General features: G+C 35.4%; 1 protein-coding gene and 1 long non-coding RNA gene across 12 annotated transcripts in view; one reads left to right on the forward strand and one right to left on the reverse strand.

The window, feature by feature from the left end:
• Positions 1–15694, reverse strand: part of agap1 (ArfGAP with GTPase domain, ankyrin repeat and PH domain 1) — a 348474-nt gene that overhangs the window by 63003 nt on the left and 269777 nt on the right. For 10 of the 11 annotated variants that reach the window (XR_012407727.1, XR_012407726.1, XM_001921491.9 and 7 more), the window contains one exon: positions 11249–11410. Coding sequence is in view for 8 of the 11 variants with exons in the window: in XM_001921491.9 (XP_001921526.3) it covers positions 11249–11410 (162 nt within the window). In the remaining 3 variants the exon portion in view is untranslated. Of the gene's footprint in view, positions 1–11171; positions 11411–15694 lie in introns of all 11 variants that reach the window. The other variant, XR_012407728.1, reaches the window with a different exon arrangement.
• Positions 1813–12428, forward strand: LOC141386215 (uncharacterized). The gene is made up of 3 exons (XR_012407741.1): positions 1813–2244; positions 5220–5359; positions 11174–12428. It is a non-coding gene; the product is annotated as an uncharacterized lncRNA (long non-coding RNA).

The raw sequence follows: 15694 nt of genomic DNA on the forward strand, positions 1-15694 counted from the left end.
CAATAACATTCAGGTCACACACTGAATGAGAATCGTTGTGTCAATGACAAAATTGCAAATTGTATACGTGACACTGCCTCGAATCACTATAATCTTCTATGTGAAGCTGCTTTGACATAATCTACATTGTAAAAGCGCTATAGAAATAAAGGTGAATTGAATTGAATATTATAATGTTTTCTAATGTAAAAACGAATGATGCTCTGTGGTGCGGTGGTAATTTGAATAGTGTCCTAGCTAACCAAAATATGTGGGAAATCTGTAGCAAAAGCTACGGTAAGTGCCACAGAATTGTGACGTTTGCTTGATTTTGTGTTAAATTTAGCAAAAGACCAGTTTCACATTTCCGGGTTTGTCAGTAGCGGAAGTCGTCATGGATGGGTAAACTTCAGAGTGCAGTGAACGGGAGAGTACAACAAATCATTTTTTTATAACCCTTTATGCTAAAATAATAAAAGAAAAACTCCACAATGGTGTTATCAAGACTTCCAGAAAAAGGGGGAAATAGTGAATAGTGTGAGACTGATGACAGCAACCAGAGGAGAGAATGACGTCAAATTTGCTCTCAGTTCCATAAAAGCTGCATCAGTAACACCTCGCATAATTTGACACAAAGATGATAATACATTCATAAATGCATATAAATGTTCATACATTTTTTTTAGAATTAAAACTCTTGAAATTTACTCCTGCCTTTATTTTGTACATAAACTCAGACCATAAAAAGGTACACACCCCAAATTGTAAATGCTACCTTAAAAAATACTCAAGTACTCACTAAACCTGCTAAACAATAATATCTATACACTCTTTACAAAAAGTTCTTAGAAAGTTCATCAATGGTTCTACAAAGGACATTTAACATCAATGGAAACTTTCAATGCAAAATGGTTATTTAGTGAAAAAAAGATTATTAAGATATGATTTACATTTTTGAAAGGCTTCAAAATAATAATAATAATAATAATAATAATAATAATAATAATAATAACTGTGATTTTAAAACTGCTCACTGAAACGTTTTTTGAGAAATCAAAAATCCTGAAAAAAAATTATATAGCACTGCTATACCTCTACTTTTAAGTGTAAATTTGCAAAAAAATAAGAAAGAATCATGAACACACATACATCCAGAAACTGATGCCTCATTCAGCGTAAACACTGCCCATTCACTTTGAATCGGTGACGTTAGGCGTTGCCAAACTGCATTGTGGATCCGTCTCAGAAGTTGGGACTTTCTCAACTTTAAGCGCCGACGGAGACGTCAGCCAATCAGATTGCTATTTGCAAATACACCAGCTCAGACAGTAGGCGATTGCTGACTAATTTCATTGGCTGACGCTGATATGACGATTGCGTCAGCTCCAACTTCAAACACGCTCTCTGTCAAGCGTTGATGCTAAAGCCCCGCGTGAATCGGGCATGAAAAATGGTTTTCTTCAGCTGTTGCTAAGCCATTACTAGCTTAACCACATTGCCTTCTACATGATTGCTTATCGACCAAAGTTATAAGATCCCCAGAGCAATCAAGAAAATAAAAAAGTAAAGACCAAGACAACTAAAAAAACTAAATGAGTGAAAGAAAGTAAGAAAGCATTTAGGCCAGTGAACAGAAGGGACATCCCTATGGAGAAAACAAAACAAAACAAAACAAGAGCATAACTCAACAAGTTGGGTGACGTGACAAGAGGGTGGCCAGGCGTTTGCCTTAAGGTAAGCTAAACCAAAAGCATGTACCCCAGAGCACCCAAACACAGGAGCTGTAATCAAAGAGACACTCATTACTTCTGCTGCTCTTAGTCTCTCATTATTAAGCCAGAGAGCTGGAGGATCAGGAATAGCCATGCAAGGAAGGACACGGGGGATATTTATATGTGCAACTGTCCGCTCAGGGAAAAAGGACGCTCCAGGTACAGAGACAGGGATGTCACAGCCTTTCCCATGCCCTCAAGACAATGCAGAGTGAGACAAAAAGACACAGAGAGAGGCCGATCACTGGAGGGGATCTTATCTTCTTTAAACGGTCTTGGCTTTGTTTCCTCTGGAATAAAAGAGCTCATTACTGAGGCTGTGTTTCTCAAATGGCAGCCATGTCCAGTCAGAACGAGTCTGCTCTGATGTGATTCGACTCATTGAGACAGCGCACAGCCGAGTGTCAACCGATGCAGCTCTCTTCAACTTTGACCCTCCTGCGATCGCATTTTAAAGGCATTTATAGATCTAAGTGAGCTCGGGCCAAACCAGGTCAGATCTGTTTGTTTTGTAATAATGAGCACAGGGTTAAAAAGCATTTAGTGTAACTGAAGTTAGAAATGGGGCGTCACAGTGGTGCAGTGAGTAGCACAATCGCCTCACAGCAAGAAGGTCGCTGGTTCGAGCCCCGGCTGGGTCACTTTGCATGTTCTCCCCATGTTTACGTGGGTTTCCTCTGGGGTAACATAAATTTAGGTGTACTGGGTTTTCGTAAGTTATTTTATTAGATAAGCTCAAGATTTGGATTCAGTATTGAATAATCTAATGTACATGCACAAATATAATATTAAACTATTAAATATATGAATTTAAAAGATCGATTTGTTACTTATATATGCTGAGCACTGTATATATCCTACAGTACATTTGAAATACAGCATCTTTTGCTGCAGACTGTCAACAATGGGCTCATGAGGGTATTCATTTAGTTTAGTATTCAGCTGAGAAAAAAAAAAAGTTTTACTAAACAAAAAAGTTATCTACAGTACAGCTTGGAAAGTCTGAGTATTAGGGAGCCTGAAGCATTTTTGTGCAGCAAAAAACACCAGCACCATTTTAAAAATGAACAGCTGTTGAGTGCTTCTTTGACTGTCGCTTTTAAAAGCATTTAAAAACTACAATTCTAAACAAAAAAAACAAACAAAAAAAAAACATACCATTCTCACTACCCTTGTGTGCTGTTGGGGATGTTTTCCTCCACTTTGGGGTGATTTTGAGGCTTTATTTGGTCACAACTTTCTCTGTGTTTCAGCAAATGGGATGATTTTTGGTGACAAATCTTATTTTGACACATATTTTGAAAAAATGAACATTTTTTAAAAAGTCAAAAATACACTCTGGTCAAGTTGACTACTCTTTTTTTATGTTGGTGGCTGTTTTTGCCCTATTGACTGCCATTATAATGAAATGTTTTGACTGCAAATCCACAACACCATATAATCATGCATTCTTGATTGTTGCTGGTTTTCCTTGTTGAGAAGAGGAACAATTTACAAATTTGTACTGTTGATCAATAGCTGTAGTGCAAAAAAGCTTAGATCCTGGATAAAAATGTTGTGGTTATATGTATGAAGTGTGTGTGGGGGGCGCATGTACAATTGTGTGAGTGAGAGATTGAGAGAAAGACCTTTGCGCACTTACCTTGATATGATGTATGATTATATGGTGTCATGGCTTTGCAATCAAAAAAGGTGGTTATAATGGAAGTCAATAGGGTAAAAACAGCCACAGACATAATGAAAGAGTAGTCCATTGGAACAATACACAAGGGATAAAAAAAAATAACTGAAAAAAATATGCTTGCCTCTGGAAAAATACTTTAAATTATTAGCAAATATGATTTCTTGTCTGAACTATCCCTTTCAAAAATGAACATTTATTCACCATTTACTCACCCTTTATTTACAATGCATCCGGAAAGTATTTATAGCGCTTCATTTTTTCAATATTGTTTTTGTGTTACAGCCTCATTCCAAAATGGATTAAATTCATTAAGGACATTCACCAAGTTGTTGTGCGGCCACTCTAATATTTTGGCGGTGTGCTTTGGGTCAATGTCCTGCTGGAAGATGAACAGTTGCCAAGAGCACTCTGAGGCAGGTTTTCATTCAGGATGTCTCTGTACATTGCTGTATTCATCTTTCCCTCTATCCTGACTAGTCTTTCAGTTCCTGCTGCTGAAAAACATCTTTACAGCATGATGCTGCCACCACCATGCTTCACTGTAGGGATGGTATTAGCCTGGTGATGAGCGGTGCCTGGTTTTCTCCAAATGAAACGCCTGGCATTCACTCCAAAGAGTTCAATTTTAGTCTCATCAGACCAGAGAATTTTGTTTCTTATGGTCTGAGAGTCCTTCAGATGCCTTTTGGCAAATTCCAGGTGGGGAGTGGCTCCCGTCTGGCCAATCTACCATACAGGCCTTGCACAGATGGTTGTCCTTTTGTAAGGTTCTACTCTCTCAACAGAAGAACGCAGGAGCTCAGACAAAGTGACCATCGGGTTACTAATCATCTCCCTGACTAAGGCCCTTCTTCCCCGATCACTCAGCTAAGATGGCCGGCCAGCTCTGAGTCCTGGTGGTTCCAAACTTCTTTCACTTACGTATGATGAAGGTCACTATGCTCATTGGAACTTTCAGAGCAGCAGAAATATTTCTGTAACATACTCCAGCCTTGTGCCTCGAGAAAATCCTGTCTTGGAGGTCTACAGACAATTCCTTTGTCTTCATGCTTGGATTGTGCTTTGACATGCACTGTCAACCCTGGAAACTTATATAGACAGGTGTAGACAGGTGTAATTTTTAATAAATTTGCAACAATTAAAAAAAAAAATTTTTTCCACATTGTCATTATGGGGTTTTGTGTGTAGCATTTTGAGGAAATAAATGAATTTAATTAATTTTGTAATAAAGCTGTAACATAAAAATGTTAAAAAGTGAAGCGCTATGAATACTTTCTAGATGCACTGTAGTTCCAAACTGTAATGAGTAGAAAATATGACTATGAAAGTCAATTGCTACTGATTTCAAAACATTATTCAAAATGGTGGTAAAAAATATTTGGACCAAAGATAGTGAGAAGTAAATGATAACAGCATTTTAGCATTATAGCTTTATATGTTATGCAATATATCCATACTCTTGGCACATCTGCTGGTCTGAATAATATGCATCATTCAAATGATTTGGTCTATTTGACCTTTTAAAATCACAATAAAACATTAAAAAAACTGGCAGGCAGCAAAGGAATACAAAACTCTAGTGAAATCTAGAACCAAGAAGAGATTAGTATAATCTAAAAGAAGTGAATGATAATAGTTAATAAAAAACAGCTTCCTGTCTAAAGGCTATACAAAGTGAGAGTCTAAACAAAAGGTCAGAGGTCAGTTGAGAGTCTGTCATTCTCAGCGCAGTGTGTGGAACATCAGTTAATTACTTTATCGCTTATCTCTCTCCATTTCTCTAGGAAGAAAGACTGGATCTCATTCCCGCCAGCTCCTGGGGGCTGGAGGTGACAAGCAATCAGCGTCCAGCACTACCATCATCCAGCCATCACATCTGATCCAGTCAGTCCATGGACAGACACATCATTAGGCCAGCAGAAAGGTTATTTTTAAGAGATTCCTTGGGGTGGGGGCATACAAGCACTCAAACAACCTCACAATACAGCCCTCCGGAGTGCCGCGGTGTCTAAACAACACTCCTGATACTGTCTCTACTACCACAGTCAATACATGCACGGTCATACCCAGAGTGCTTCATATTCTTTAAACCAAAAGACTAACTGATTTTTCTCAATTCCAGGTTAAAGGGAATTCCTTTAGAACTCACAGGCGCAATTCCAGAGCCTTTTAGATACAACACATACTGTATGTGTCCATTTCAACTGTATGAAAGTGTTCTAAGTGTGTACTTTAATATTGAAAAAAAAATTGTGAAAGTAAAATATTAAAAATATGAGTATAATAATGTTCCAAGCGGCAAAGTTGTCATTCAATGTATTCAGTTCTTTCATTTTAATATCACACATATAAAGAAACATACAAAATACATACCTGTAGTTAAAAATGCATATTTGTTTTCTTTACATGTACAGACAAGCTTTGGCTGTATTACATCAAAATGACTATGGCTTAACAATGTTTTTAATAAAGTATTAAAATAACTTTTATCCCATATAAATAAGTTTGATTGAGGTCATTCAGTGCAAAGGGATCAAGAAGTTGTTAAAAATGATAATAGTGAATTTCTCTTTTTTGCAAAATGTCATTTAGGATAACAAATATGTTTTTAAATGTGTATGTAAAAATGAAACAGCACTTTAAAAAGGCAATAAAAAGTAATTTAACTTCCTTAAAAAAATTGTAACAGGTAATAAAAGCAGACCCAGTGCTTTGCAGGATAGTGTTAAAAAATGTTTTTTTTTAGTATTAAAATGTCTGACAAATGTTTTCTTAAATGTTAGTGACAATCTAGTGGAAGCAAGGTTTCTGCAGATTTCACAAAGACTTTTTAAGGGTCGATTACATAGAACGCATTTTATTTGTGTTGAGAGGCGCATCTTTTGAATGGTTTCCAAATGGCCGCAATCATTTGGCGTGCTGCTTTTACGACCTGCACGCCTCGTGTTTTACCTCCCTGCTGTGCCTCGCGTTTTTTGCCACTGTGTGACTGTCTGCTTTCAGTTGAGAAAAGTCAACTCTGAGCGGAGAAGGTGCGTTACGACAGTCGTGTCTTTTTCATTCTCCAATCAAGTAAAAGCAGTGGCGGGGTTTCTGTTGAGGTGACAGCCGTGTTTGACGACTATGGAGACATTTAAAGATGAAGAAGACACTAGCAGTCGCTGTTTCAAGTTCTGCAGAGCTGTATAACTTTACAAATCTTGAATATCACAGTATTATTAAACATTACACTTATAATAATAACAGCAACAATCACGCACCGGGCTTCTTTTTTTCCTGTCAACAAATTTTGGAACGTTCCCTTTTTGGAACTTAAAAGCGTGTTTAGTGTGATCTGCCCTAAAACCTTTTAAAGACTATGATGAGCGAAAATTGAGATTTATACTGGGATAAATGCCAAAGATTTTTTCTAAGACTTTTTAAAGTGCCGATAAGAATGCACTTTTTGTTTTGAGAGGCGCATCTTTTGAATGGTTTACTAACGGCCGTTTTGTGCACTGCTTATGCGCCCTGCACTCCGGTTGTTGCTAGAACAGATATGGGGTAATGTCTTGATAGAGTACACAGTCGTTTGGAAGTGTTATATGTACATCAATACAGCAGCATTTTTTATGACACTGTATAACAATAATTAATATTTTTACAGTAGTGTGATGGCTGGGTTTAAGGTTAAGGTTGGGGTAGACGTTATACAATACAATTCATTGGGTAATTTAATAGATAACATAAATAATACTCAGAACAACTACTGTTGTTACGTTACTGTGATGGTTGAGTTTAGGGTTGGGGTAAATGTTAATAAAATACAATTAATTGGACATGTAATAAATAAATATAAATCGGTTTTGTTAACATTTTCTTGTCGGCTTAGTCCCTTTATTAATCCGGGGTCGCCACAACAGAATGAACCGCCAACGTATCCAGCACATTTTTACGCAGCGGATGCCCTTCCAGCCACAACCCATCTCTGGAAAACATGCAAACCCAAAGCACTACCTACTGCACCACTGCGTCACCCCAGAGCATTACTTATGTAAAAAAAATAATAATAATAATTCAAATGAGGTCTTAGCCACATATTTTTATTTATGGTGTCAAAACAATCAAACTCTAGTTGTATTCATGCACTGCTTTTTCAACACAACATGTCTTTTAGAAACATGACATGTTTTAAAAACAATAATAAACTAAATATATGCACATCTGGTCCACATATAGTCTATAAACACATGGGAAACTTTAAAACAAATTGTATTGCAATGAAGATAATGAAACTATATTGGTAAATAGAGCTTTAAATAGAGTTTTGATAATGTTTTATTGATTGTTGGTGATTAGATGCGTGTTGGTCTGATTGGGAAGCTTTACATGTACATTGGAAAATTAAGGCTTGTTTAAAATGATTAAAATGAATATGTAAAACTCGAACCAGGCTCATTTCTCTTAATTTAAGGCCTAAAAATTTGTTTTTGAAATTTAAGACTTTTTAAGACTTTTTAAGACACTGGGGTGACCTTCTTAAACCCTGGTAAAAATCAAAGTCTCTTTTTTTTTTGATGCTTGAAAACATTTTCCTCTCATCTGTTGTTGACATCACGCATAGTGTTTGTGGCTCAGCTGTGTGTGTATTGTGCCCTGCTGCGGATGTGCTCAAGAGTCCGTTTAAGCTTTTCACAGCTTTAATTGTTATCAGATGTAAACACAGAGAACACTACAGGCAGGGGTCAAACGAAAGGCCTAAAACTAGTCACACCATGTCACTTCAGTTCGTCAGCACTCATTTATACATGGTGTCTGACAGCTGTCAGTCCAGTACTAACTTCCCTGTACGTGCCCATTCCCCCTGTGGCTGTGTAGACATGAGAGATTTCATAAAAATAGCAACATGCTGTAAACTCTACCAGTCAGATTTGTTAATGTTTTAAAAAAGGCAATCCTGCACTACATTTCTTTGATCAAAAATACAGTAAAAACTGTTAAATTGTCAAATATTATTACGATTTTGAATCAGAATATTTATTTATTCCTTTGAATCAAAGCTAAATTTTCACAATTACTACAGTCTTACGCAAGTGTCAAACATTTCTTCAGAAGTAATTATAATTTTAGTTTGAATATTTTTTATTAATTTCCAAACCCTAAAACCCTAACCAAGAATAGAACAAAACATAGGTTTCAATTACTTCAGTCTAAATGTATAAGTATTTCGAGAAACAGAGCAATGTTAATAATGATAATAATAACAATATTAATAACAACAAAAATAAAACAAATATCATATTTATTACTTAATATGGAGCCATATATTACAGAATTGTTTACCCGATCCTCTTAAAGAGTATCTAATTTTTTTAAGGTAAAGACAACACATCATCTTTCTAGTTCATTAAATAAGGTTGGGTGGAAGGGGATTTTTCCATTTCAGCAGAATTGCTCTGCGTGCTAATAAAAAAGACAAGAACCTTACACTTTGACACAAATAAACATGAATCTTTTGGGGTGTATCCAAATAATCAGATTTATCATCAAACTATAAGTATGTTAAGTGAAAGGTATCTATCTAATGGATTATCATGGGGCACAGTTGGAAAATCTGGCAGAAGTAATTTAACATAGTTTCTTACTAGCAAAAATGAAAAATATTTAGCTGTTAACTGTTTAAAAGAAGCAAATACATAGTCCATAAACAAATCTAAACCATAATAATTTGGAAGTAATGTAATGTGTATTTATATAGCGCATTTATTGTTTATGTCCATACACCTAAAGCGCTTTACAATCATGAGGGAGGGTCTCTCCACACCACCACCAGTGTACAGCATCCACTTGGATGATGCAACGGCAGCCACAGGACAATGGCTCCAGTAGGTTTACCACACACCAGCTATTGGAGGAGTGGAGAGACAGTGATAGAGCCAATTCAGTGGATAAAGATGACTGGGAGGCCTAGATCGTAAGGGCAGATTTAGGAACTTTTGGCCAGGTTACCAGGGTTACACCCCTGCTCTTTACAAGAAGTGCCATGGGATTTTACTGACCAGTCAGGACCTCGGTTTAACGTCTCATCCGAAAGACAGCAATGACTTGGATGACTTGCTGCTCTATTAAGATTGTTTGCAATCTTAATGTTACATTTTAAATAAAATTCTAAATGTAAAAATACATTTTAAATAAAACAGAAAGTTCAAAACAATAAAAGCTATTATTTTATATTGTTTATCAAAGAATGCTAAAAATAAAATGTATCACAGATTTGTTATTACATAAGAGCAATATAATTGATTTTGTAATTATTTTAACTATAGATTTTTTTATATGTTAACTTTTATTGTTTAATTGTATTTATTATTATTATTTTAAGTATATTGTAATGTTAATATTGATTTTACTGATTGATATTATTGAATAGATTATTGTATATAACATTATTACAATTAATTTTTACTATTATAATTGATGATTTTTTTTCTTGATTCATAGCGTCAGAAACTGTGATACATTTTACTTTTAGGATATAAAGAATGTTAAAAAATAGCTTTATTTGTCATCTTTTGTTACATTCTAAATAATTTCTAAATGTAAAAAAAAAATTGCAAATAAAAAAGAAAGTTCAAAATATTCTTCATTCATTAATTTTCTTTTTTTTTGGCTTAGTCCCTTTATTAATCAGGGGTCGCCACAGCGCAATGAACCGCCAACTTATCCAGCATATGTTTTACGCAGTAGATGCCCTTCCAGCTGCATTTCCCTTACTGGGAAACATCTATACACTCATTCACACACATACACTACGGACAATTTAGCCACCACATATCTTTGGACTTGTGGGGGAAACCGGAGCACCCTGAGGACACCCAAGCGAACACATGGAGAAAATGCAAACTCCACACAGAAATGGCAACTGACCCAGCCGGGGCTTGAACCAGCAACCTTTTTGCTGTGAGGCGATCGTGCTACCGTGACGCTACATGTAATCTTGTTTTACAGTATCAAAAAAAGTAAATAACATAAAAGGTATTTTTTGATCTTTCTTGTTTATCAAAAAATCTTAAAAATAAAAGGTAACACAGAAATATTATAACATAATAACATTATTATTGATTTTATAGTTATTTTAACTTTTTTTTTCAATGAGAACTTTTAACTTTCGATTGGTTTTATTGTTATTTTTTATATATTTTAATATTATTATTGATTGTTATTGATTTTACTAATTGATATTATTGAATATAACATTATTATTGATATTGCTGAAGCAAGACAAAAATCTTTTCAGCACTGATAATTAAGAATCATTATTATTGGTTTTTGTACCACAGAGTAATGATGGAGTAATCACATGATTTAGTAATTGAACTGAAAAATAAACTACATTCAATGAGAAAACAAATATTTCAGATTGTAATAATATTTCACTATTTAATATTATTTTATGTTTTGACTCAGCCTTGGAGGGCAGAATTGTCTTCTGTTAAAACATTAACAAATCTTACCGATTCTAAACTTTTGACTGGTATTGTATGCAATGATCTACGACAACGGAAAGGTGACAGACAAATAAACATCATGATTCACACATTCCTCTTTGGTAATGTGCTTCTCTTGAGTGGCCATTACTTTGTTGACCAGTTAAAGCGGCATTAGAGTTTGACACGAGGATCAATGAAAGGTGGAGTGGGTGTATGTGTGTGTTTACGACGACTGGATAACAAATCGCTGTTTAATGTTCTGTTCACAGCTCTGAAGAGAAACCCGCAGGACAATGGCAAGCAGTATGCAAGCAGCTTAAAGTGTTCATGTATCAGTTACTTACCTGTGCTGATTCCTGAGTTGGCGATGACTGTGGCTTCACTCCATTGGTCAGCGCTGGACACAGAGTATGAGCGCTGATGCATCCCATCTGGCCGACTGTTAAACGACACCAAACTGATGCCACTCGCCATCTGAGATGCAGATGAACTACTGGTCACAGAGCCTGTGGGAGAGACAAAAGATGATAATTCAGATCAAATAATTTTATTTTAATATAAATTATCATTTATTTTCCAAAAAATACTCTTTAATGGATAACATATTTTAGTTATAAAACAATCGATTATTTAAAGACACGGATCAAACATGAATTTTTCAAACTAATAATTGAAAGGAAAAATGTAAAACTCTGTCACAATTTTATACCCATTTTATTCCTGTTTAAATCAGATAATAATAATAATAATAATAGTAATAACAATAATTCCTTTTCTGGACACACATTGGGGGGAATCTCCTCATGCACCACCAGTGTGCAGCATCCCCCTTGATGTCACAACGGCAGCCATATTGCGCCAGACCAATTATGATATGGGGATGTTTAGGAGGCCATGATGAACAGAGGCCAGTGGGAAAATTTGGCCAGGATGCCGGGGTTAAACCCCTACTTATTTTTAAAGGACACTGGGATTTTTATCAACCACAGAGTCAGGACCTAGATTTAACGTGTTATCCAATAAGAAGCGTTCACTGAGCAGTATAGAGCCCCAATCGATACACTGGGGCGTTAGGGCCCACACAGACTGCAGGTTGAGTGCTCCCTGCTGGCCTCACAAGCACCACTTCCGTCAACAACCTAGCTTTCCCATGTGGTCTCCCATCCAGACACTGACTGAGCGCAGCCCTGCTTAGCTTTAGTGGGCGACCATGTGAGAGTTGCAGAGAGCTAGCCAGTTGTGTATTTGCTCTGCAATATTGTTGAATTTAACAATAAGTGTTGACTGTTTAACTATCGAGACCAATGTACGGAGATACATGTGATGAGGAGGGTGGTTTTTAGTTTGTTTTTTGTGGTAAGTAGGGAGGTAAGTGAATGGTGTATAATTTCTTTCGATTTATTTGCAGTTAAGAGAGTTTAAAACTTAGTTGTTGAGTTTTTGTTATTTTGGCTTTCCCTCCGCAAGATGTTTATGTCTCCTTTAAATTTAAATGTCAAATAAACTTGACTTTACGTTATTATCATCTTTGTTGTAGTTTTCTTTTGAATGTGTTCCGGGCCCCTTATTAATTTTAGAGGTGTCTTATTTAACTTAATTTTATTTATTGTTTTGTGGTCAGGCTTGCTTTGTGGAGCCGTGCAAAGTTTAGAGTACGTAACATTATTATATACACATTTTATTAATATCTAAAAAGTTACTAATATTAGAACTACATTCTACTGTACACTGGTGTATATGCACAGAGACTTTATAGGTCAAGCGTCATGCCATTATAAGAATTGCAGCACTCTTTCTTAAAAAACAATGATCTCCACTGCCTGACTGACATCTGATGCATGGTCTAACAGGATTGTGCTTATTCTCTTAATGAGTTATGGGTGTATGGGTTAAGCATAACATGCATCAAACCAATCAGAGTCTCATCTCCCATTCCCTTTTATGCTGCGTTCACACCAGACACAAATGAAGCATCAAACGCGAGTGATTTGTATGTTAGGTCAATACAAAGACATGAAAAGATCTTCTGCGAAGTGTTTTGCGAAAAATGAGGCAGTGTGAATGATGCGATTCGCTCAAAGTTTAGCGTTTTGTGCGTTTAATGTGCATTTTGCGCAAAACGCTTGAGTTCAAACATTCAAACTTCAGCGAACATTCACGCCATGTTAACCAATCATGAGCTTGTTCTTGTAGGGGAGTGATTATGATGCAGTGCCTGTTGTTGGTGTCTCGAGTGGAAATCCTCTTGGCGACACCAGACACCAATCAATCAAACTAGGCTTGGCTCAGTTGGAAGCATCGCTGAAAGTTTCCATCATCCAGGTACTGTTTCTGAAGGAATTTATAAACTCACAAAGCTGGGTGCACCTCAGAAACGATTTAGTGGACTCAGAACGAACCTACACTGCTTTTCAGTATTCCTAAAGCACATAAAGCACAGCTATTCTCTCAATAAAACCTATGTTAGTTATTTAGCAACAAAGCTAAAGTCACAGGTCAGACAGAAGCCCTGCCCATGACACGAATCCATGTTTAGTGTGAAGTGAATTTGACACGGGAATGAAGTGAATTTGATGCACAAATGAAGTAAGTAAACTCAAATTGTTCACACGACGATTTACGCACGAATAGAGTAATTTATTCCCACATTCCACGTCTGGTGTGAACACAGCATAAGAGTGAGTTGTGTTGTGCTATGGCACATTTGTTGTTTACATGGCGGACTTTGTAAGTCGAAAAACTAAATGCTTCACTAGCGAGAAAACAATTAAACAGACCATCTGCAGCACGAGGATAAGGATTGAACCTCATCCATTCGGCCTCTTTGCTTTCTTTTTATTGTACTTTTACTCTTTTATTTACTCCTTTACTTTCATGGAGTAAGGAAACGGTGGAAACTCACATCCGTTAGCCAGATATTAAATTTAGTTTGTAAAGCGCAAAGATTTGTTTCAAAACTATAACTAATTTCAGTTCTAACTTCCAGCAAAAGAAAAATTGAACAATAATATTATTATTAATATATATTAAGTTATCCAAACAGGTGGACAGATCTAAACTAGTTTTTATTAAAACAAATATAAATATGCATATAATAAATAATACTGCTAATAATAATAACATTATACAAATGCAAACTCTCATGAATAAACTAAAAAAAGCCCCAGAGATGAAAGCATAGAGGCAGTATTTTTTATATTTATGTAGAAAATAATAATTTTTATAAAATTTTTATAATTAAAATTTTTTTTCATATATATAAATATATTTTGTGTGTTGCTGTACTTCCTGTGTGTATTAAGCAATATGCAAGCAGTTTTACTTGCATAGGTGCATAACTAACATGCTCTGCGCTGGACTTAAAGACCTGCTTTTAGCTGGTCAAGGACAAGGTCAATTTCAGTTACTCAAAATAGCAACGCGCCAACAATGCGCCTTAACACACCTCCTTTATAGACCAGCATACCCATGAGTCCACAAAGTGGTGCAAATAGATTTGCTATTTAAACAACGTGATGCAAAAACGTGAAAATTAGTTGCGCTGGTCTGAAGATAGTAACAAATCGCACCATACACGTTCTTGCACCTTATTGTGACGGGTGTATGATAGGACTCGTCCTGTCTTCAATAATTTACATTTCGTTGTTGTGACATTTATTTAATTTGATTGAATCTAATATTATTTATTTACAATAATGATTTTATCTTCAATTTATTCAGACAAAAAATTAAATAATCATCATACCATAAACAAAGGAATAATCACTGATGCGTCCATAATGTTTTTCACTTCTAGCTGTCATGTTCATTTGGCTAATGATAATAACAATAAGGCTAACTAGCTCACATGCAAAGAAGCTCTTGATCTGTTCTTGTCGACGAGCATAAACAGTGACATCGGATAACTGGAAGGTCAATTATCACCACCGTGAGTCATCATTAAACAGTGAGAGAGGTTCATCTGACTCACGTGGAAATGAAAGCGGACATCACAGGAAGTCAGATCTAATCGCACTAATAAGATTACAACACAACAGGGCACAAAAGAAATCAAGAGGGATATGATATGACGCGCACATACAGACTCGGACACAATCAGCCATAAGGCCGCTGGGATTATGAGCAGAGCAAATGCAACTCTAACAATTTAACAGTTTCCTTATTGACGATAGTAGTTGTGGTATTTACACCTTCTGCCAAAACAGCTTCATTACCCACATATTAAACATTTAACAAAATAATACCATAAATAAAATGCACTTTTTAAATAAAAAAAACTACTTTAACAAAGAGAATGGTTAGGAACTAAATAAATACAACTTTATAGTTTATATTACATTTATTTTCTGGCAATCTGAATTTGTGAAGAGATGAATATGAACTACCGGTCAAAAGTTTGGGGTCAGTTTTATTTTTCATGTTTTTTTTAAATAATTATTCTGTTCATCTGTTCAACTAACTGCTTTCTTACTGCATGTATAGTTTCAAATGAAATTATTACTCCAGTCTTTATTGCTTTTATTACTATTACATTAATAATAATAATAATAATAATAATAATAATAAAAGAACAATAACATTAATAATCTTTATTATTATTATTATTATTATTATTAATAATAATAATAATATTTGAGTGATTTCTGAAGGATCATGCGTCTGAAGACTGGAGTAATAAAGCTGAAATTGCATCTTTAAATCACTGGAATAAATGGTTAAATTAAATTATAAACAATGTTTGAACAGTTATTTTATGGTGCAATAACAATTTATAATTTTACAATTTGTAC

Source organism: Danio rerio, chromosome 6 (genome assembly GCF_049306965.1).
Source record: "Danio rerio strain Tuebingen ecotype United States chromosome 6, GRCz12tu, whole genome shotgun sequence".
NCBI lineage: Eukaryota > Metazoa > Chordata > Actinopteri > Cypriniformes > Danionidae > Danio > Danio rerio.